The 24030-nt window shown below is 42.1% G+C and overlaps 1 protein-coding gene across 10 annotated transcripts in view; it reads right to left on the bottom strand.

Moving 5' to 3' along the window:
- The window catches only part of ABLIM1 (actin binding LIM protein 1), a 307615-nt gene that overhangs the window by 99624 nt on the left and 183961 nt on the right, over positions 1-24030 (bottom strand). For all 10 annotated transcript variants that reach the window (XR_013763491.1, XR_013763492.1, XR_013763493.1 and 7 more), the window contains one exon: positions 13912-14021. Coding sequence is in view for 5 of the 10 variants with exons in the window: in XM_079137919.1 (XP_078994045.1) it covers positions 13912-14021 (110 nt within the window). In the remaining 5 variants the exon portion in view is untranslated. The remainder of the gene's footprint in view (positions 1-13911; positions 14022-24030) is intronic.

The raw sequence follows: 24030 nt of genomic DNA, 5'->3' as shown, positions 1-24030 counted from the left end.
ATGGGGAGAAGGATGCTGGATGAGGGCGTGGGCTTTGGTGGGGGAAGACTTGGGTCATTTACTCCCTCTGAACCGTCATTCCTTCATCTGCAAAGTGCTGACAATAACAGCCACTTGCTGGGAGGAAGAAATGAGATCATCTTCGTGCATAGCACAAGGCTTAGTGCTACACATGCACACAAGAGGTCTTCCCCTCCTTGATTGGGGCAGAGCTAGGACAAGAAAACCAGCTTCTTGACTCCAGTCAAGCACCTCGGTGCCCAGACATTCCAGAGCTATTCAAGAAGCTAAGACACAATTTGAGAATAAGGATCACCAAGCTATTCTACCCTGAGGGCTGCAATGGATCAGGAAGGACTCTGTGAACACGGTACCACTTGGTCTTCTCATTCCTAGTCAAAATGCATGCAGACTGGAAGCCCTTGACCTCACAGGTGGTGTCTACACCACTCAAACCCTCTGAGTCCTGCCAAGGACCTCAGAAAGGCAGGCATTTTGATAATGTTTAATAGAGAAACATTCATCCAATTCTGAAATTAAAGCCAGCCAGCCAGCCAGCCAGCCAACCTGGGCTGGAAGGAGAGGCTGGGGGGAGGCTTCCTCCATCCCGAACTTCACAACACAAGCAAATCAACAAAGACTGCCTCCTACATAAGAGAAAACCACCCTGCCTCAGCTGGTCCCAGTTTTCCAGTATATTCCACTAAGGCTGCCCATTCTTCTCTGGACAAAGCTATGGTCTCCACTGGAGCCTGAAGTCCTGCTGGGCAAAGTGTAAAAGATGGAGAGACAGAGCCGTGCTCGATGGTTCACTTCTGTGCTCGCTCCAACTGAGCTCCTTTATAAAGAACAAAACGTCCTACTCTCTATCTTCATGTTTTTCAGCTGTTGAGAAAATTGTTTCCACATCACTGAAGCAGCTGCTGATAAATATAGAAAGCTGGTGATTGGCACTGGAATTATTGTCAAAGTCAGAAATAGGTGAATATGGAACAGTGTCAGGGAAACAAAATCCACTAGTGACAGCCAGCGTTCTCCTGGAAAAAATAATGACCAAGTGTGAAAAAAAGATAAATAAGAACAAACGGGCTTAAACACTTTGCCTCAAGCTCTACTCTTGGCACCAAAACCAGAGCAAAGCAGGGATTTGGCCGCTCACCGCCAAGTTCAACTAACATCCAAGTACACACCTGGTTCCATAGTTCTATCATTTTGTTCAAAGGCCATAAATATCCTTAACAATAGGGATCTTGCCTATCTGCCTTAATCTATCTAATTCTTTGGGACAGAGGCCCATGGACACCTGGGTTTCCAAAGTATTTAAGCTGAAGAAAGAGACATACAGTTCTTGGGAGGAGGCTGGTGTTCCCAAGCTGAGAGGTTGTCACTTAGGTGCATGAAGGTCTTGTCCACCTGGATACCTGTTTTCCTTGAGAATGATTTTCTGCCTTCCTAGAATTCCTCATTCAAGATGGTAAGGGACAAAAATATGTCTTATTCTGCAAAGATGTCTCTCTGGAAAGGAAGGCTGGGGACATGGAGCCACAAGAAGGAGAAACACGTGGTAGCTCAGTTTCCACTGGTCCCAGCCTTCCCCAGCCTGCATGCTTCGGACATACCCAGATCATTCAGAGTCCATCTAGGGTCAAAGCTTTCAGAATGTGGAATGGGACTCTTCCCAGTGTTGCAGAATTTTGGGCAAAGGCATCAGATATGAAGACAATAGTAGTCCATTTTCCTAAGATGGGTACTAGAAGGCTGGGTGGCTTGGTGGTAGTGGGTTGGACTTGCATGTGTGAAGCCCTGGGTTCCATCCACATTGCTGGAAGAAAAAAAAACATGGGGGTGTAGCTCCATGGTGAGGAACATGCTTAGCCTGAGCTGGGGTTCAGTTCTGAACATCCGAAATAAAAACAAAGTCTCAAGGGAGATGTCACTCATCAATGCTTGCTGTGATACTAAGATATTATAAAATATCTATTGGGATTTTGAGACACTCAGATCATGCTCTTTCTTTATTGTGAAAGTTTCTAAAATAAGAATTATTTTAAGAATCAACTTTCAGTATTGAAACTGTTGTAGATATGTTCCGGAAAATTCAAGCTTTCCCCAGAATCCTTTTTTACAGTAAGAATAAAAAAGGAACAGCGTTTGTCCAAAACAAAATTACCACATAAATTCATGGCTATACACATGGATGAAAAATAAATAGTAACAAATCATTTCAGATTTAGTATGCTATTAATAGAAAGTGGAATAAGACTTTTAAGACCTTATAAAATATCCTTTCAATGAACCGCTAAATAGAGGCACTTTATCCTGGCCAATCGCAGAGCCTAAGTTCCAGGGTGTCACTAACTTGAGGTCCTGATTTAAAAACATCTTGTCATCCAAACATTCCTACTGAACATGAATTTCCTAATCTTGTGAGATACAATTATAAAGATAGGATGTGAGAATACTTGCTCTGTCCCAAGGGGTGGGGAGCCCCCAGGAGAGCAACCAGAACACAGGACAGATGCCGTTAGGGTACCCAGTTGCCTTGGACCCGAACCTTCAACAGGCCACTTCAGCCTCTGCCACGTGGATTCCTTCATGGAAAGTGACTGCCCACTGTATACAGGACAGGTAGTTCTTGTTTGTTAGGGTCCCTCCCTCCCCTCCAGAGAGTCATTGTCATTGTCACCTGCTCTCCTGCTTGAACTGAACATCCAAGTTGCCAATCTGGCCTTCATTGGCCCTTGAGTGGGTGACAGAGGGCTAAAAAAATCCAGACTTTTCTTATGTTACTTTAAAAATAAGAGTTGGCCTACAGTTTTAGCATCATTAAGGTATAAAGGATTTGGGTACTTGAAAATTTTTCTTTGATCATGAAGGCCATTCCTAGGGACAAGAGGTCAGTCTATCAAGTAGATATTGTTGAATGTTGACCTCTGTCTTCATCCGGGCTGTTGAATATTGCCAGGTCCCAAATTAGTCACCTATGAGTTGACAAATGTTGACTGGGCACAGTCCATGTTTTTTATTTAAACCAAGTCACTGAAGTGAATCCACAATTTTCTTTTTTAGCCTGTCATGGCAAATACCATGAATAAGGGGTCAGCACAAGAAAGGAGAGAGCTGGACTGAGGTGCCACTCAGTGGAAGAGAAAACAAGTGCCTACTATGCACAAGGCTCTGGGTTCAATGCCCAACACCAAAAAAAAAAAGAAAATGAAGTCCAAAACAGAATGTGAAACTGCAAATTTCTTAGGCTGAGTACTTTTCAAGAGTAATTTTTTAAAAAGTTTTTATAACTTCTGAATTTCTAGGCTGCCCATTTTCCAGAAAAGTAACATGAGATCAGAAGACAAATCCTGGGTGCAATGTGTTCCCACTCTGTGGAAAATGAGGTCTCAGTGCTGTACATGATTGATATCTCATATGTTAAAAGTGGCCCAGAATGATTTATGAAAGGATCTGACCTTGAACTAGACTTTGCACAGTCACCCTTGTCCCTGCTGATGTCAGTAGCTTGCTTTGCTGTCTCGATGGCCATGGTGGAAACATCGCAAGCCAGGGTAGCCTCTGATACGCTATTTTAAGTGGAGCTTCTTGTCGTCTTTGGAGAACAACACTGCACAACAAACAAGACTTCCTGGGCCACGACAGCAACAGACCGCAGCCTCATCAGGACAGAGGCCCAGCAGCAGCCACCCTCTAAGTCCTCTAAAATCCAGTCTTTGACACTCTCTTGTCTTTGCTCCGTATCACATGTGCTTATGGAGTTGTAGATACTTTGGTCATAGATTTCATAAATATAAACCATTTACATCTTTCCAATTTCCAGTTCTAATTCCTAAGCCAATGTCCAAAGAATGCTGTCAGGAGTGTCATGGATTCTCAAGATCAAAAAGTTTTTCCTTTAGTGTTAGGCATGTTTCTTTCCTATATTCACGACCAGGAATCCTTCCCTCTCAAGTCATTAACAATTTACTAAGCAGGAATCCCCAGACTAATGCTGCTAGGCGTTTCCATGAACCACCTAAGAAACAGAATAAAACCTACTGTGGACTTAATTCCCACCCAGACTCATACCCAAAAGCATTAGAGTCCAGAGTCTGACATTTTTCTGCTAATTACCACTGAAGGATGACTCTGAATGGCACAGAAACCTGTCGCTGCACTCAGGACTGGACTTGATGACCCATTCTGATGAGCCTAGGGAGACTCAACTTCTCATGGCCTGCTTGGACCAGAGTGAATGATGCGGGTGTCTTACAGAGTCAGTGCCAGGTAGTATACATTTATTTACATTTATTAAGTAAAACATGTACTTTGGAAAGGATGTTGAAAACTGTTAGGAGCTGAAAACTTTTGAGGTCTGCTTAAAGACAGTGTTCATTGCCTTACGTGTCATATGAAATCTCTTGAACAGAGATCCTTGCATTTCTCAGACAACAAATAAAAAATTGTAACATAAAATATTAGCATAAACATTAATACTATTTTGTCACCTGCTCCAATATCTAGGTTTAAGATCTTGGCAAAGGGAACTGTGTGTGTGTGTGCGTGTGTGTGTCTACGTGTATATTTCTGGAGCTAGAAATAAAAGGAAGGACTAAACATACAGAACAAATCATCACCCTAATAAGTACACTCTTAAATTCAAAATGTCCAAGTGGTGATTACAAAAGGCCAGCTGGAGGAAGACAAGCCGTTGCTTTCTGGTCCCTGCTTCACCTGTCCCATGTGGCTGCTCAGCCCTGGGATGCCAACATCATCAACGGAACACAGCATTCTCTCCTGCCTGAAAATGCTGTCTGTAAAGCAAGAGGAAGGTGGGAAGGCAAAACAAAGCCAAACAGCGCCTAGTCACGGAAGGGTCATGTGGCAACCTCAAGGACACCGATTTTCAACCTGCGTGGGCTTCGGAGGACAGGGCGAGGGACCTCTCACCGAGCACACACTGGGTCTCCTGCACAGGCTTACCCAGCTCCCCTTTCTGCTTACAATCTGTAATCCAGACACACCCAGCAAACAGCATCTGCTCCCCTAGTCATTCCTCCGAAGTGGCTAAGACAGACTTTTTTCTGGAGAGTTTGGAAAATTGGGGGGCAAATTTCTGCCAATAGGCTGAGCAGTGGCCATCTGCTGAAGCCAGCAACAGGAAGGAAAGAAAGGGGGAGAAAAAGAGAAGAACCAGAGATGGGGAGAGGGAGGGAGGGAGGAAGAGAGGGTACTCAGGTGGTCTCTGCTACCTGCCATCACTGGACACCATTCAATAGTACCCAGGCCAGGGCCTGCCACACGACTGGGCAAAGATTTCTGGGGAAGGTTTGGAAAGCTGGCAGTCACTGCTTCTAAGATTTGAGACAGTCCTTACCAAACCTCTCTAAAAACTGCACCACGGCTTAAAAGACAAATATTCAAATACTTGTACATGTATATTCATCACAGCACTGTACTCAAAAGACAAAGATGGAAATGACCTGCGTACCCATTAGCAGATGAATGGATACAAATGCCATAGAGCTGTATTTGGCAATATTAGCCAGTGGGAAAAAGGAAGTACTGATAAACAATGCAATCTGCGGGAACCTGGGAAACATTAAGAAGCCAGACACAAAAGGCTGCATGATTTCATATCTATAAAATATCTGGAATAGGTAAATCCACACAGAAAGCAGCCAGGAGCTGAGAGGAGAGCAGAAGGGAGAATAACTGCTCACAGGACAGCGTTTTCTGTAAAGGAGATGAGAAGGTTTGGGGACTAGACAGAGGTGCTGTCTGCACAATGCTGTAAATACACGAAGGCCCCCAAACGGTGGCTTTAAGATAGTTAATTTCATGCTCTGTGAATTTCACCTCAATTAAAAAATATTATACCCAGAAGGTTTGCTTGTGAGCCTATTTCCCTAATTTAGTTGTAAACTTTAACTTGGTGAAGAGTGTTATGAGAAATCTTTAACTGGCTGTGGTCACCAGGCACACATGGGTTCTTGCCAAGGGGGGAACCATACTTGATTCTACGTCAGCTCCTCAGATTCAGGACTCATTAGAAAATAGCTGCTTGTTTACTCTATTCCAAAGTAAGGAAGAAAAAAAGGGGGGTAGAATGTCAGCTTCTGTGCATTCCTCATGTGACCAGTCACTGTATACACATGGCAGAAGGTCAGAGCGAGGACAGACTTCAGTGAGACTTCAGTCTGGAGAGGTCTTTCATTTCACTTTGTAAAATTAACATTATTTTGTTTTTGAGATACTTTGGTTTTACATAGATAAAAACACAAGGTAAATTTTTTTTTCATATAATAAAAATCATTTTCCTTCCCTCCATTACCCATTTCCCTCTCTCCTTGCCTAGGCACAGCTACTAAAAGCAATTTTTCAAATATACTTTCAAGGAAAATCTCTAGGAATATACAACTATAGGGATAAATAGGAATATACAGTCCTTTTGAACAACTAAGGACTTTTTACTGCTACTTAAAAATTAAAATTCAACCAGGAAAATGACTACTATTCCAACCATTAAAATTCCAGCTTTACTGATAAGTTAGTTATTATGTAAGACACATATCTACTGAAATGAGAACAGCAAACAGCAAAATGCCAATAGCTTTCTATTCACTGAAAGTTCTTTATAACAAATCCCTGAGTGGTACCTGTTCCCTGCAAAAAGCAGGAACTTGTCTTCCTTTCTTACAACTGATGTAACTCTGACTCAGGTGAAGTGAGAAGAGGCATCACACTGGGATCTCTGTTAGAGACGTCAGCCTGACAAATCTGAAAATGAAAATTCCTCTTTTTTTTTTTTTGTAAATTTTTTATAATTGTAAACAAATAGGATACATGTTGTTTCTGTTTGTACATGGAGTAAAGGCTACCATTTGTGTAATCATAAATTTACATAGGGCAATGTTGTTTGTTATTTTTCCCTTCCCCCACCTCTCCCACCCCTCTTTTCCCTGTATACAGTCCTTCCTTCCTCCATTCTTGCCTTCCTCCCTAACCCTAACCCTAAACCTAACCCTAACCCTAACACTAACCCTTCCCACCCCCCATTATGTGTCATCATCCGCTTATCAGGGAGATCATTCGTCCTTTGGTTTTTTGAGATCGGCTTATCTCACTTAGCATGATATTCTCCAATTTCATCCATTTGCCTGTAAATGCCATAATTTTATCATTCTTTATGGCTGAGTAATATTCTATTGTATATATATATACCACAGTTTCTTTATCCATTCATCAATTGAAGGGCATCTAGGTTGGTTCCACAATCTGGCTATTGTGAATTGAGCAGCCATGAACATTGATGTGGCTGTATCTCTGTAGTATGCTGATTTTAAGCCCTTTGGATATAGGCCAAGGAGTGGGATAGCTGGGTCGAATGGTGGTTCCATTCCAAGCTTTCTGAGGAATCTCCATACTGCTTTCCAGAGTGGCTGCACTAATTTGCAGCACCCCTAGCAATGTATGAGGGTACCTTTTTCCCCACATCCTCGCCAACACCTATTGTTGCTTGTGTTCTTGATAATCGCCATTCTAATTGGGGTGAGATGGAATTTTAGGGTAGTTTTGATTTGCATTTCTCTTATTACTAGAGATGTTGAACATTTTTTCATATATCTGTTGATTGCTTGTAGATCTTCTTCTGTGAAGTGTCTGTTCATTTCCTTGGCCCATTTGTTGATTGGGTTATTTGTATTTTTGGTGTAGAGTTTTAACACACCTCACCCCTCTGGAAGGAACCCCAGGCTACTCTGCGAATTCCGCTCCCCCAACACCTTCCCCTACCCAGGAGAGAGCCACACCGGAACTGCCACACCAGGCCAAAGGCCTTGCTCTGAACTCTGGGAGAGGGGCCCACCCTGGTCCATCACAAAGTGGGGCGATGCTTTCCCTGACACCTCCACTTCTCCTTAAAAACTTGTGATTCTGTTATCAACAAATTGATCTCAAGCAATCACTAACCATTTCCCCTTGTGAAATGAGAAAATAAAAGTGAGTTTAAATATGCGAGAGTACCTCACTTCTCGTGGGCCTGTGTACTGGTGTATAATTGTACCGAACCACAAAGCCATCTTTAGTAGGGCCAGACCCCACCAGTGGATCCTGGGAGGAGAGATTTACTCCCTCAAAAGCTTTCAGTTCACACACAAAATGGACATTCCCATGCTTACCATGTGCACAGTGCTTGTCAGAAGAGCAAGTCTTGCCTTTAAGTAGCTCCTATCCTGGTGGAAGAGATCAATGTAGCAAGAACAGGTGTATGTGACAATTACTGCCATAATAGACATTTAAGGCACAGCTTTTTTGGGAACATGGGGACCACTGTGTCAAGGGCCTAAGCAAATTCAAAGCTTTCAGCCTTTTGTGTGACATTCAGAAGATGGAATTTTGAAAAAAACGACACATAAACAAAGTGCTATGGGAAGAATGTGTATAAAATTGTACACGTTTACAAGTGCACACAAACCTACAGCACTCAGAGAAATATCCAGAATGTTCACCAAAATGTTCACAGAGGGGATCTCTTGGTGCTGGGACTTAGGTGCTTCTCATCTTTCTTTGCACCTTCCTGTACTGTTTGTATTGTTTTACCAAAAAAAAACACTTAAAACCAATCATTTTAAAAGAGGAGATGTGAGTTAGTTTCAAGGTAGAGCAGGCTTTTGGTTCAATTTCCAGAATTTTTATCTAGAACAGTAAGTGGAAGGTTTTGCATAAGAAAGACAACAGGGTCCTTACAGTCAATGAATTTATTCTCTTGGGAGTGGAGGTGGCCACTCATGGAAAAATTAAAATGCAGCCCACATGTACTGATTGATATCCCATGATGCCTTAGCTGGAGAAGTGCGTCATAGTAATGCAACATGGTAACTGTGTGAGAATTTTGCTGGTGCCTAGAACAGTGCCTAGAACTTAGTAGGTCCTCAGTGAGGTGTTTGAGGAATGAGTGAAGGACACCTTAGATCTTTAACAAAGCCCTTTCATTCGCCCTAATCAACTTTCCTCACAGCCAATACCTGTAAACACGATTACCAGTGTCTTCCCAGCCCTAATCCAAAATATTTTATTTTGCACCCCACGATCACCATCACCCCCTGGAACATTCCAGAATGTGGTTTTCAACCGGTCTTCCTCTAGGTTAAAAGCCATCCTCATGAACTCCATGTTGCCAAACTCCTCAAGGCCTTCCTACACCTGCCCCCTGCTCTGTCCTTCCAGGTTCATTTCTTAAGATAGAACAGTGTGGCCTAGGGTCCCCCTGCCCAGCTTCTTAAGTTTCCCATGCCCTCAGGCAGACTGTGTTCCCAAGCAGCACTGCAGCTAGGCCTCCTTACAACCCCTTCAGGTAGACAAAGGCCTGGAGGACCTGAGACCACACTGCTCGGACCTGGGTGCAGGGGTGGAATTTGAGTCCACGTTCTTAACCTTTATGCCCTTCCCCTGAATCCAAGTTCAGGCTCCAGCCTCACAACTCCCTTAAAGAACAACAGCCAGCGCTAAGCCACGCTTACAACGTGCCCTGAATCTTTGAAGCATTTCATTCATTAATCTCCGCAAGGGGAAGATCTCTTTTTGGGGATCCAGCTATAAACCCATTGCTGTGAGTCAAATCCATGGGCTGTAAGTGTGGAGGTGTTCCTGGCTCCATTGGGTTTTACACTGGTGGAAAATATTAAAGGCAGCTATCAGGAGCAGCAAAGGAAGAAAAACAGATGTACAAGAAATGGGGGGGCTGAGACTGTCATTCACAAAAATTAAGAAACAATGCCTTAATCATAAGTCATGGTTAGTATTGTTAAGTTATAAGTAAACAGCACTTTAATGCATTTACTCATTTCATTATACAAGGTAGGTAACCTATGACCACCCCATTTTAAAGATGAGAAAATGGAGGACAGAGATTGCTCGTGAGTAGAAAAGCCAGGATCTGGCCCAGGGAAGAACTTCCCCACTGCACCTATGGCTGAGTGCTTCAGCAGACAGTTCCTACTCAAAGTGCAAATGATGTTTTGAGAAAGAACATAAAGATAAATGAAAATTATCTTGCAACTGTGAAGAGCTGTTACACCAAACAGAAAAGTGAAATAATTGAAAACATCTTCCTCCCCGTTGAAAACACACACGTGACTCTTTATTTGAAAAGAGTTAAATTTGGTCCAACTACAGCGTTTGCCCTGATACCTGTAGGAGATCCAGCTGCAGTCAGCATAATGATGATGCTATATCTGGAGGTCTAAGTACAGGAGGGAAGGGAGAAAGACAGGCTTGGAAGTATTTGTGTGTGGGTGTTCATCATGTCAATCGCCAAACCCACATGCAATCAGACACTAGTCAGACACCCTCTGAAAGGGGAAGGGTGATGGTAGACAGCAGCCCACTCCTGCTCAGGTGCCTGAAATAGACTGGAGCCGTGGAGGAAACAACAATCCAAGCCTGACGTGTTTCCATGCTGCTTCTTGGGGATCCAGTCGGTGGGAATCCAGTCCCTCGGGTACTGGTAAATATACCAAGAACAAGGTGGAATTAAGCTGCAGAGGACTGTCCTTAAATGAAAGGTAGAGGATAACGTCTTCTGTGCATGTTTTTTAACAGTATGAATCGGCTAGCAAAGTTAACGCTCCTCACAGCCCTAGGAGGTACTTTTCACCATCTCCACTGGGGATCACCTTGATTGCTTATGGAATCGAATGCACTGGGCTGGGAGCAACCATTTTAACTAATTCATGGCAATATCTCTTATTGAATCATCTTGCTTCTAGGAATAACCTCCTGAGGGGTGCTGTTTACTGAACTTTGACACAACAGGGAGACGAGTGTGGCATGAAGAAAGTGCACAGCCTCGGGATCAGGACACTCAGACCATCTGCACACCCGTCAGGTCAGCTCTGAGGCTCAGTAACCCGTTCCTGAGAATCAGAGAGGGACACCACATGGTAAAATAAGTATCAGGGAGGGGCCTGGCATCTGGAGCCAGAAGGCCAGGACATGGGCCCATGTGATGTTGGGCAAATTACTTGACTGCTATGACCGTTTGTTTCTTCTTCTGTGAACACGTAGTTAGTACCTATAGGGCGTGAGAGGATTAAATGAGTTAATAATGTAAATTGGTTCCAGAGTGCTGGCACACCATGAGGTAGAAAATAGGGCCAAAGGTTTGAAGAATTGTTTTGAGGAGGAAGGAAGTCCTGAGCAGAGGGCTCTAGAGGGAGGTCTTCCTAAACCAGAACACACAGACATGGTGGCCACTGAGCACCTGAAGCCGGAGCTTTATTCAGCAAACTCAAAGGAAGAGTATTTGGTGTGAATTCTCCTCACATCCTCCACGCCAGCTCCTGCTTCCCACTCTGCCCTGCTTCTGTCCCTCTCCCCCGGGTTTCATCTCCTAGCCAGTGATCAAGGGTACGCGTCCACAGAGTGTGAAATAAACCTGGTTCAGAGGAGCAAACTCACTTCCAAAGAGAACATTTTAAAGGGAAAAGAGGATCTCGGCCCTTAGATATATTTCATGTACTCTGTGAACGTTATCAAGAAAAGAATTTTACACTAAAAAAAATGATCATTTTCTGCTTCTATATAGGAAGCCCTTTGCCAAGTTTAAAAAGTCATTGGATTTTTTTTTTTTTAAAGTAGGAACTGAAGTCATGCCAGAGTAGTTTTGATGTACGAGGCAATTCTTGGAAAATCACAAATAACAACCAAATGCTTTCTAACATGGTCCACGGAATTTCAGAAACTCACTACAAATTCCCATTGCTATAGTATGTGTGCGCCTGCCTCCGGGGTACTCTGCATGTGTGTATCCATATATAAGAGCCCTCCTCTTCACAGACACCCACACACCCTTTAAGTGGCTGTGAGTACTTACCTAAATAGATAAGTACTTCTTAAAAATAAAAACGTTCTGACCCAAAGCAGCTGCCTCGGAGTGGGATTTCGCCCACGGAAGGAAAGAGGAAAGTAGAATTGGGCCCAACCACCAGCATATCAGCAATGATGGTTAAATCCAGTATTAAAAATGCAATGGATCTAAGTTTGGTTACATTTTTCACTTAACAACTTTAATTTTTATGTGTATAACATGTGTGTCATATAAAACTGGAAATTATAGATGTACCCAAAAATTTTAATAAAAATTAATTATTTTGGTGGTGCACATTGCATGGCCTGGGAGGACTGAAGGTCGTTAAAAAGAATCTACTTCTGTTTCTTAAGCCAACTAATAAGAAATATTAGATGAAACAAAATAGCAAAAATTTAGGGGCCCAAAGAACTGACCCTACCTCAGCATCTGACCCGACCTCATCTTTGGAACCTTGAGTACATCCATTGGCCTCCATTTTCTCATCTATCTAAACAGTGGACCAAAGGACAATTTGAGGACACATTCACCCCTATTGCAAGCCTTATGACCATGATTCTCTGCCACAGCTGTCATCAGATCCAAGGACTCTTAGAAGCCTCCTTTTCTTAACTAGATGGAAGAATTCCTCCAAAGTTTTTAGGAGCGAATTTTCACGATAAACTCTCCTAAATAATGGGGTGGGGGTGACTAATGGGGCCACCTTCCCAACGACCTGGGGCTAACTGCTTCTCTTGGGCATGGGGCAGGTAAAAAGCAAAGGACTTGAAACCCCACGAGGGGCCCAGTGTTGTGTCTTGCTGTGTAGTGGTCACCTACCCAGACTGCTGCCATTTATTCATAGGTCACATAAATACACATGCTTAGGATCTAGTCCTTTGTCCTGAAGGGATTTCCTTCTTTCCTTCCGATGGTCAAGATCCAATCTCTGTGCAAATGCTTTGGTAAGAACATTCTTATTTTTATAAAAGTATACATCTTCCATTTCAATGGGAAGATTTGGAATCATTGTTATAAATTGCACAGAATTCCTTTGGAGTGGCGATGATTTATCTCATTCTTATGTATTAAGACTCACAGAGCTTAAAGAGGATTTATTCCAGGTTTCCCAAAGTCTCCTAATGCCCCAGGAAAAGAGATGAAGTAGAGCTTCTTAATTTGGTACCCAGAGTTCAGAATAAACTTGACTTGTAAAATTATCAGCTGATCTACCTGGAGTTATTTCAGATGGATTTATTAGAAGAAAAGTACAACTGGCCACCATATTGGGGAAGGGAGAGGAAAACTGGTTCTCTTTGGATCCCCACACATCAGACAAGCCCTTGTCATAAATAAATGAATCCCCTGATGTGTGTCAAACGCCTGCTTCTTTTACTTCCTTCAAATCTTGAGTGCTACCTTTTGAGAGAGGCCTTCTCTGATTGGCCCATAGAAATGCAGTACCTTGACTCTGCTTTAATTTTCTGTCTGTCTTCATTTTCTTCACACATTAGATATTTTTGTGTACCCATTTGTCTACGTGCTCATAAGCAAGCAAGCCTCCTGAGGTGGGAGAGGTGGTTTTGCTCCTCTATCTCTAGTTCAGAGAACACACGTGTCAGTACTAAGGAAGTTCTCAGATGAAGAAATGCCAGAGTCCTCAAGGTGAATAAAGTGTTATTCAAGAGTAAATAGAAATGGCTGCATCTGTACATTAGGCGAGCAGAGATAGCTATTCCAACACATCCCCACCAAATGTTCTCCCATCTCAACCTCTATGATGGGCATTTTCAGTGTAAGGTTTTTATAATTATTTCTCATTCATGGATTGTCAAAAAATGACAGTTTTATGTCCAACTCTATTTATGGCTTTGTGAAGTAATAGAGATGCTTCCCCCTGCCTGGATTTGAGTGGAGGCTTCACCAAACATCACATTTTACAATGGAAAATGCCCTGGAAGGACTGGTCTTGGCTCTAGCTAACAGGGTTTCTCAAGAAGGAAGGAACCTTCCCAAGCCACCCTAGCCCTTGAACTACAGAGGTATTCATGCCATCGGATCACCATAGCACTTACTGCTGGAGCAGGTGACTTCATTAGGGCTGGAAGACATGGGCTGTGCACACAGTTGACAAAGGCAGTCTCTCCCATTGAACGTGACTCGATCTCCAGGTGGAAACGGGCGCCTGGAGATGGAAAGAGAGTTCTCAGGGTTAGTCCTGCAATTTCATTCCTCTTCTTTACCTCTTCAACTTGCCCTCTGGTGCGCATTTATTTATTGGAGGAGCACCAACTAAAAATGTCTGAAATGCAGTCGTGCCCAAGCCGGCCAGCTGGATGTGGTCCAAACAAATAAATGTACCTCATTATGAGTAGAAAAGAGAATGCACTGGCTTTTATGGGCGACTAGATAGTAAAATGGAATGATTTACCTCCACTCCTTGGTGGAGGGATGTCCCAACAAGTCACCCGGCAGGCACACAGGACAGTAAATTTCCAAATGGAAAATCTTCACCAAGAAACCTTTTAAATGCCATGAATTCCAGCTGAAGTTCAGGGCCCCTCCCCAGCAAAACTGGTTATAGGCCAAGCTTGAACTCTTTCGGTTCCATGGAACCACACCCAGAGTGCTGTGATAACTCTGCTGAGTTAGATTTTGTCCTTCCTGGACATCTGAATGTTGCACAGTCCTGGGGACCCAGTCCCATCCCTCCTAAGCCAAGACAAACTGGACAGGCTGTAAATATCTGTTTAAGAATTAATAGTAGCTTCTTTTCAGAAAGACACTTTCCTTTCACATTAGACATTTATCAATAACAACACATTGCTTCAAATACTGCCTTCTTCATGTGTTACTAATTTCTCCTCCCAGTTCACCAGCAGACAGCCTTTAAAAACAAGTCATTAGTTAACAGACAAAGGACACAGTTTCCATTTCTATTAACTTGCAGTTGGCTAATTTGCCAACCATCTTCGTCAACATGAATTTTCTAATGTGTGACGCTGTCAATTAGGAAATGCGAAACTCACAACTAGAGATTATGAATCAGAGTGAGAAACAATAATTTAGAGCAAGTCTGATCTTCTGGACATTAGTTTTTATTTTCCCAGCTGCTATCTCCCCTTTCAGTCACCCCTCTGTGGTCTAACAGCTGGTGACTGACTATAATAAACACGCACAGGTAAACTTGGACTTACTCCACAAATGTGCCTGGTACCAGTGATTAAGAAGGGTTTTATATTCTTATACCCTCACATATTATTAAAAGTCCTAAGGAGAGGGGTTCCCTCTCTACTGTGGTGCTATCACTTTCCTTTATCTACATAAGCCCCAGAGAGGGTAAGTGACTTGCCTGCATTGACCAGTAATGGAGACTAGATAGTTGCAGATGGCAACTGTCTTCTTTTATATATATATAAGTTTTGGTTGTGGAGGAACCTTTATTTTTATTTATTTATTTTTACGTGGTGCTGAGACTCGAACCCAATGCCTCTATATATGCTAGGCAAGCCTCTACCACTGAGCCACGACCCCAGCCCCTTCACTCGGTCTTTAAGAAGCAAAATCACTGCTCTCGTGGATGCCAGTGGGCCTATTGCTTCACACTGATGAGCTAAACCTGAACGGGACTCGAGTCCATCCTGTAAGGAGCTGAAGGGCCCCTCAACACAGCAACGCAACAAGCACAGGTTCTTCTGCCTCTGAGGAGGGCCAGGACTGGGGTGAGGCCATCAAGGCACCTATAGCTCAACATGTCGGGAAGTCCACTCTCAGGGCTGAACGGCACTCTCACGACCCCCAGAAAGAGCCCCCTTTAGATCATGCACTCCAGGAGCCTCGCTTACCTCCCCTGAGTCCAGGCCTCGCTTCTGATCCACACTTATTTTTTTAGACCTGAATCCCACACGATTCTTCTATAGCACAAGCCAGAGACCAGGGCTCAAGATGTGGCCAGACCTTTTGAACATCAAGTTTTGTAGCTTGTAACACCCTTTCCAGTATTTTCCTCCTTCCCTATGTCCTCTGATCTATGGGCTCTCTTCCTTCTGTTATTTGAAAGAATGACTGTAATAGGAGGAGGAGCACTAGACCTGAGTTCAAATCTTAGCCTTCCACTGTTAACCTACAAAAGTCCCTTAAACTTTTAGACTCAGTCATTCGAAAATAGGGTTATTAATTGCAGATTGACTTCACAGAATTGCCAAGAGGGTTAAGTTAAATTCTATATAAACACAACCTGTAAGCCCAAAGGAGGCCTCGATTCAGGTAGAATTGTCATCATCTAGAAGAATAAGCAGCCGTGGTTCTATAATACAGGCTAAGCAACCTTAATCCACAAATCTGAAATGTTCCAAAATCTGAAACATTTGAGTGCCAATAAAATGCCGTGGTGGAAAATCCCACAGCTATCCTCAAGTGGTCACAGTCAAAATGCAGGTGCACTAAAAATATTGTATAAAATTACCTTCAGACTATGTGTGTAGGTGCCTACAAGACAAATGAATTCCATATTTAGACTTGGGTCCCCAAGATATCTACTATGCAAATGCTCCAAAATCTGAAGAAAAAAGTCTGATATCCCAAACACTTCTACTCCCAAGAATTTTTGAGAAGAGATATTCAACCTGTAGCAATAGCATGCACATCTGCTGGTTGGTAAATGTTTGGTCATTAGTACAACGATTTTAAAACAACGGTCTCTCAGGATCAGGAACAGAAGGGCTCTCGGAGTTACCTGGACCACGGCCTTCTAAGGGAGCTGGGTAACATCACACTTGGGAACCCTCCAGAAACTACTAAAATGGCATGCGAGTATTAGGAGAAAAGCAGGCTAGAAACGGATATTTTAAAAGAGACTCCAGCCCCACCCCACCCAGCGAGTTCCAGTGACCAGCCAGACTTGGGAAAACTCTCTCAGCTAGGACACAACCCCTTCTCTACAGCTGAGGCCACTGCCTTGAAAAAGCTAATCATATAGGTCTCAACTCACCCCAGGAAGTGGGACTAGAACCTGGGTCTCCTCGGTGCCAGCCCAGGATCCTTAAAGGGAGGAGTCAGGATGGAATTTCACTTTTGATTAAATAAGAAAAATGATCAACTTATGAATCTAGAATTTCTTAATTATGATCTTTAAAATATATAATTAAGAAATGGGGGGTTTTCAAGATGGCGGCCTAGAGGGTGGCTGCATTACGTGTTGCTCCAGAACTCAGGATTCAAGAGAGGAGATATTGAGACGCTTGGGACCAACTCAAAGTAGCCGGGTGACTCTCACCCCCTGGGGGGGCATCCCGGATGGGACGGGGGTCCCGGAACGCAGGAAACTTTGTGAAGTAGAACTGCCGGCGAGACGCCCCTCCCCCCGCTGGAGCGCCATAGAGGAGGCCGGTCGGCACAGCGCTGGGACTCGGAGCAGCCACTGGGGCTCCGGCGGCTGCCCGGGGGAGGAGTGGCGGGGAGAACTGTGTGGACTCAGGACACCGGGGCCTGCCCTGAGGAGGAGGAGAGGAGCGTGGCCACTTGGATTCGGAGAGACTGCGCCAGAGCTGCAGGCGGTTGCCAGAGGAGAAGCCGCGCGGCGAGCTGTTTGGAATCAGAACGACGCTTCTGAACCCCGGGGCCTGCCCTGAGGACGAGGAGGAAGAGGAGCAGCCGCTTGGATTCGGGCGACTATACGGGAACTACAGGCGGTTGCCAGAGAAGGGGCTGCGTGGCGAGCTGTTTGGACCCTGACCACTTCTGAACCCCGGGGCCTGCCCGGAGGAGTAGGAGAAGGAGGAGAAGGAGCGCGGCGGGTCCTTTGGACTCGCAGTGACTGCATTAGCGCTCCAGGCGGCTGCTCAGAGGAGAAGGCGAGTGAGGAAATCTGCAATATCTCAGCGGTCCACTGATATCTGAACAACATGAGAAAACAAGGAAAGAAAATGCTGCAAACAAATCTAGATGTTACATCAATAAAACCCAATGACAGCATGGCAGAAGAAATGACAGAAAAGGAGTTCAGAATGTACATAATTAAAATGATCAGAGAAGCAAACGAGGAGATGAAAGAGCAAATGCAAGCATTGAATGATGAGATGAAAGAGCAAATGCAAGCATTGATTGATCACACCAATCGACAGTTAAAAGAGCAAATACAGGAAGCAAAAGATCATTTCAATAAAGAGTTAGAGATATTGAAAAAAAACCAAACAGAAATCCTTGACATGAAGGAAACAATAAACCAAATTAAGAACTCCATAGAAAGCATATCCAATAGGATAGAACACCTGGAAGACAGAACCTCAGACATTGAAGACAAAATATTTAACCTTGAAAACAAAGCTGAACAAACAGAGAAGATGGTAAGAAATCATGAACAGAATCTACAAGAACTATGGGATATCATGAAAAGGCCAAATTTAAGAATTATTGGGATTGAGGAAGGCCTAGAGAAACAAGCCAAAGGAATGAACAACCTATTCAATGAAATAATATCAGAAAATTCCCCAAATCTGAAGAATGAAATGGAAAATCAAGTTCAAGAGGCTTACAGGACTCCAAATACACAAAATTACAACAGACCCACACCAAGGCACATTATAATGAAAATACCGAACATACAAAATAAAGACAGAATTTTAAAGGCTGTGAGAGAAAAGAACCAAATTACATTCAGGGGGAAACCAATACGCATATCAGCAGATTTTTCAATCCAGACCCTAAAAGCTAGAAGGTCCTGGAACAACATTTTTCAAGCCCTGAAAGAAAATGGATGCCAACCAAGAATCTTATACCCAGCAAAACTTACCTTCAAATTTGACGATGAAATAAAATCCTTCCATGATAAACAAAAGCTAAAAGAATTTACAAAAAGAAAGCCAGCATTACAGAACATTCTCAACAAAATATTCCATGAGGAAGAGATGAAAAACAAAGAAGCAAATCAGCAAAGGAAGGAATTATCCTAAAGGAATTGTCAAATAAAGGAGGAAACAAGTTGTGTCAAACAAATAAATAAACAAAATTTTAAAAATGAACCAAATGACCGGGAAACCAAATCATTCCTCTATAATAACCCTGAATGTTAATGGCCTGAATTCATCAATCAAAAGACATAGACTGGCAGACTGGATTAAAAAGAAAGATCCAACAATATGTTGCCTGCAAGAGACTCACCTCATAGAAAAAGATACCCATAGATTAAAGGTGAAAGGATGGGGAAAAACATACCATGCACATGGACTCAGCAAAAAAGCTGGAGTATCCATCCTCATTTCCGATAATGTGGACTTCAAGCCAAAGTTAGTCAGAAGGGATAAAGAAGGTCATTTCATACTGCTTAAGGGAAGCATAAATCAGCAAGATATAACAATCATAAACATCTATGCCCCAAACAGTGGCTCATCTATGTATGTCAAACAAATCCTTCTCAATTTCAGAAACCAAATAGACCACAACACAATAATACTAGGTGATTTTAACACGCCGCTCTCACCACTGGACAGATCTTCCAGACAAAAATTGAGCAAAGAAACCATAGATCTCAACAACACAATCAATAATTTAGACTTAACGGACATTTATAGAATATTCCATCCAACCAAGAGCGAATACACTTTCTTCTCAGCAGCACATGGATCCTTCTCTAAAATAGACCATATATTATGCCACAAAGCTAATGTTAGCAAATACAAGAAGATAGAGACACTAGCATGTATTCTATCAGATCATAATGGATTGAAGTTGGAAATAAATGAAAGAGTAAAACACAGAAACTATTCCAACATCTGGAGATTAAACAATATGCTATTATATGATGAATGGATAACAGAAGATATTAGGAAGGAAATTAAAAAATTCTTAGAGGTAAATGAGAACAAAGAAACATCATATCAAAACCTCTGGGACACTATGAAAGCAGTACTTAGAGGGAAATTTATTTCATGGAGCGCATTTAATAAAAGAAGTAAAACTCAACAAATAAACAACCTAACACTACAGCTCAAAGCCTTAGAAAAAGAAGAACAGAACAGCACCAAAAGTAGTAGAAGACAGGAAATTGTTAAACTCAGAGCTGAAATCAATGAAATTGAAACAAAAGAAACAATACAAAAAATTGACAAAATAAATAGTTGGTTCTTCGAAAAAATAAACAAAATTGATAAACCTTTAGCCACACTAACAAAGAGAAGACGAGAGAAAACCCAAATCACTAAAATTCGGAATGAACAAGGAAATATCACTACAGACAGGATGGAAATACAAAACATAATTAGAAGCTATTTTGAAAATCTATACTCCAACAAAATAGAAAATTTCGAAGACATCAACAGGTTTCTAGAGACATATGAATTGCCTAAACTGAATGAGGAGGACATAAACAATTTAAATAGACCAATTTCAAGTACTGAAATAGAAGAAGTCATCAAAAGCCTACCAACAAAGAAAAGTCCGGGACCAGATGGGTTCTCAGCCGAGTTCTACAAAACCTTTAAGGAAGAGCTCATTCCAATACTTCTCAAAGTATTCCATAAAATAGAAGAGGAGGGAACCCTCCCAAACTCATTCTATGAAGCCAATATCACACTGATACCTAAACCAGACAGAGACTCATCAAGGAAAGAAAATTTCAGACCAATATCCTTAATGAACATCGACGCAAAAATTCTCAACAAAATTTTAGCAAATCGCATACAAAAACATATTAAAAAGATAGTGCACCATGATCAAGTGGGTTTCATCCCAGGGATGCAAGGTTGGTTCAACATCAGGAAATCAATAAACGTAATTCACCATATTAATAGACTTAAAGTCAAGAATCACATGATTATTTCAATAGATGCAGAAAAAGCATTTGATAAAATACAGCACCCCTTCATGCTCAAAACACTAGAAAAAATAGGGATAGTGGGAACATTCCTTAATATTGTAAAGGCCATTTATGCTAAGCCCATGGCTAATATCATTCTAAATGGTGAAAAACTGAAAGCATTCCCCCTAAAAACTGGAACAAGGCAGGGATGCCCTCTTTCACCACTTCTATTCAACATCGTTCTTGAGACTCTGGCCAGAGCAATTAGACAAACCAAAGAAATTAAAGGGATACGAATTGGAAAAGAAGAACTCAAACTATCCCTGTTCACTGATGACATGATTATATATTTAGAGGAACCTGGAAATTCCACCAGAAAACTCTTAGAACTCATAAGTGATTTCAGTAAAGTAGCAGGTTACAAGATCAATGCCCATAAATCCAACGCATTTTTATACATAAGTGATGAATCTTCAGAAAGAGAAATTAGGAAAACTACCCCATTCCCAATAGCCTCGAAAAAAATAAAATACTTGGGAATCAATCTCACAAAAGAGGTGAAAGACCTCTACAATGAGAACTACAGAACACTAAAGAAAGAAATTAAAGAACACCTTAGAAGATGGAAAGATCTTCCATGTTCTTGGATAGGAAGAATTAATATTGTCAAAATGGCCATACTACCTAAAGTGCTATACAAATTCAATGCAATTCCAATTAAAATCCCAATGACGTACCTTACAGAAATAGAGCAGGCAATTATGAAATTCATCTGGAAGAATAAGAAACCCAGAATAGCTAAAGCAATCCTTAGCAGGAAGAGTGAAACAGGGGGTATTGCAATACCAGATCTTCAACTCTACTACAAAGCAATAGTAACAAAAACGGCATGGTATTGGTACCAAAATAGAAAGGTAGATCAATGGTACAGAATAGAGGACACGGACACAAACCCAAATAAATACAATTTTCTCATACTAGACAAAGGGGCCAAAAATATGCAATGGAGAAAAGATAGCCTCTTCAACAAATGGTGCTGGGAGAATTGGAAATCCATATGCAACAGAATGAAACTAAACCCATATCTCTCACCATGCACGAAACTAAACTCAAAATGGATTAAGGACCTCGGAATCAGACCAGAGACCCTGCAGATTATAGAAGAAAAAGTAGGTCCAAATCTTCATCTTGTTGGTCTAGGACCAGACTTCCTTAACAGGACTCCCATAGCACAAGAAATAAAAGCTAGAATCAACCACTGGGATAGATTCAAACTAAAAAGCTTTCTCTCAGCAAAGGAAACTATCAGCAATGCGAAGAAAGAGCCTACAGAGTGGGAGAATATCTTTGCCAATCATACTTCAGATAGAGCACTATTCTCCAGAATCTATAAAGAACTCAAAAAATTCTACTCCAAGAATTCAAACAGTCCAGTCAACAAATGGGCTAAGGAAATGAATAGACACTTCACAGAAGAAGATCTACAAGCAATCAACAAACATATGGAAAAATGTTCAACATCTCTAGTAATAAGAGAAATGCAAATCAAAACCACCCTAAGGTTCCATCTCACCCCAATTAGAATGGCGATTATCAAGAATACGAGCAACAACAGGTGTTGGCGAGGATGTGGGGAGAAAGGTACACTCATACACTGCTGGTGGGGCTGCAAATTAGTGCAGCCGCTATGGAAAGCAGTGTGGAGATTCCTTAGAAAACTTGGAATGGAACCACCATTTGAGCCAGCTATCCCACTCCTTGGCCTATACCCAAAGGACTTAAAATCTGCATACTACAGAAATACAGCCACATCAATGTTCATAGCGGCTCAATTCACAATAGCCAGACTGTGGAACCAACCTAGATGCCCTTCAATTGATGAGTGGATAAAGAAACTGTGGTATATATATACTATGGAATATTACTCAGCCATAAAGAATGATAAAATTATGACATTTGCAGGCAAATGGATGAAATTGGAGAATATCATGCTAAGTGAGATAAGCCAATCTCAAAAAGCCAAAGGACGAATGATATCGCTAATAAGTGGAGGTTGACACATAATGGGGGGGAGGGAAGGGTTAGAGTTAGGGTTAGGGAGGGGGGCAAGTATGGAGGAAGGAACTACTGTATAGAGGGTAAAGAGGGGTGGGAGGGGTGGGGGGAAGGGAAAAAAATAACAGAATGAATCAAACAACATTGCTCTATGTAAATTTATGATTACACAAATGGTATGCCTTTACGCCATGTACAAACAGAGAAACAACATGTATCCCATTTGTTTACAATAAAAAAAAAAAAAAGAAATTAAAAAATATAAACACACACAAAAAAAAAAAAAAAAAAAAAAAAGAAATGGGCTGGGGCTGGGGAGATAGCTCCGTCGGTAGAGTGCTTGCCTTGTAAGCCCAAGGCCCTGGGTTCGATCCCCAGCACCCCCCCAAAATAAAGGAGAAAAGAAAAAAAAAGAAATAGGCTAATTGCTATGAAACTACTTAATATTGTTGGGAAATATTTGTCCGTATCATCTTGTTAATTAGACGATATTACATCTACCCTTCCAGAGTTGACCTCTCTCTGACTTAGAAACGTGAAACACTGAAAACCAAAACAAAACTCCACTTCTGAATGGTAGTTTCAGACTGGTCAAGTGAGACGCAGCTCGGCTCCACAGGACCTGGGATACCAACCAGAACTGCTCCACACAGTAGCTGGCCCTTGTCGGCAAGTATCCCTCACAACAAGAACAAAATTTCCCACTCACATTTCACAGTTTCCTTCTTCTCTTAGACTGATCATTTTAATCAAACTGGTTTGTGCAGTTAAGTTTTAACCTTGGTAGGTAGATGCCTAGGGAGCAGGGGTTGTCAAACTATTTTCCTAAAAGAAGATTATAAAATGTCTTTATGTGTTTTGTGGACCATATGGTCTCTGTTACAGGTCTTCAACTCTCCACAGCAGCCCTAGACAGTATGCAAAAAAATGGGCGTGGCTGTGTGCCAATAAAACTTTATTTACAAAAACAGGTATTGGGCCTAATTTGGCCCGTGGGCCATAGTTTGCCAACCCCCAGCCAGAAAGAGACTCTTTTAAGCCCAGACACACACTCGTGCATAGGAACTTCCACTTCCAAATAAGCTCTTTCCTTCTAGGCAGTTATCCATTTCCCCCAACATTCTCATTATTCTAAATGTTCTGAGGTCTTGGGCTGGGGTTGTGGCTCAGTGGTAGAGTGCTTGCCTAGCACGTGTGAGGCACTGGGTTCGATCCTCAGTACCACATAAAAATAAGTATAAATATAAAGGTCTAAATGTTTTGAGGTTTTGTTTTGGGCTGCCTTTAGCCTTGGTTTCACGCCACTGAAAGTCATGTCCTGTTACTTTGTAGAGGACATCATGTA

Source organism: Sciurus vulgaris (assembly GCF_902686455.1).
Source record: "Sciurus vulgaris genome assembly, chromosome: 4".
In the NCBI taxonomy this organism is placed as follows: domain Eukaryota; kingdom Metazoa; phylum Chordata; class Mammalia; order Rodentia; family Sciuridae; genus Sciurus; species Sciurus vulgaris.
The sequence above is the reverse complement of the archived record's forward strand: the minus strand, read 5'-3'. Positions and strand labels throughout refer to the sequence as shown.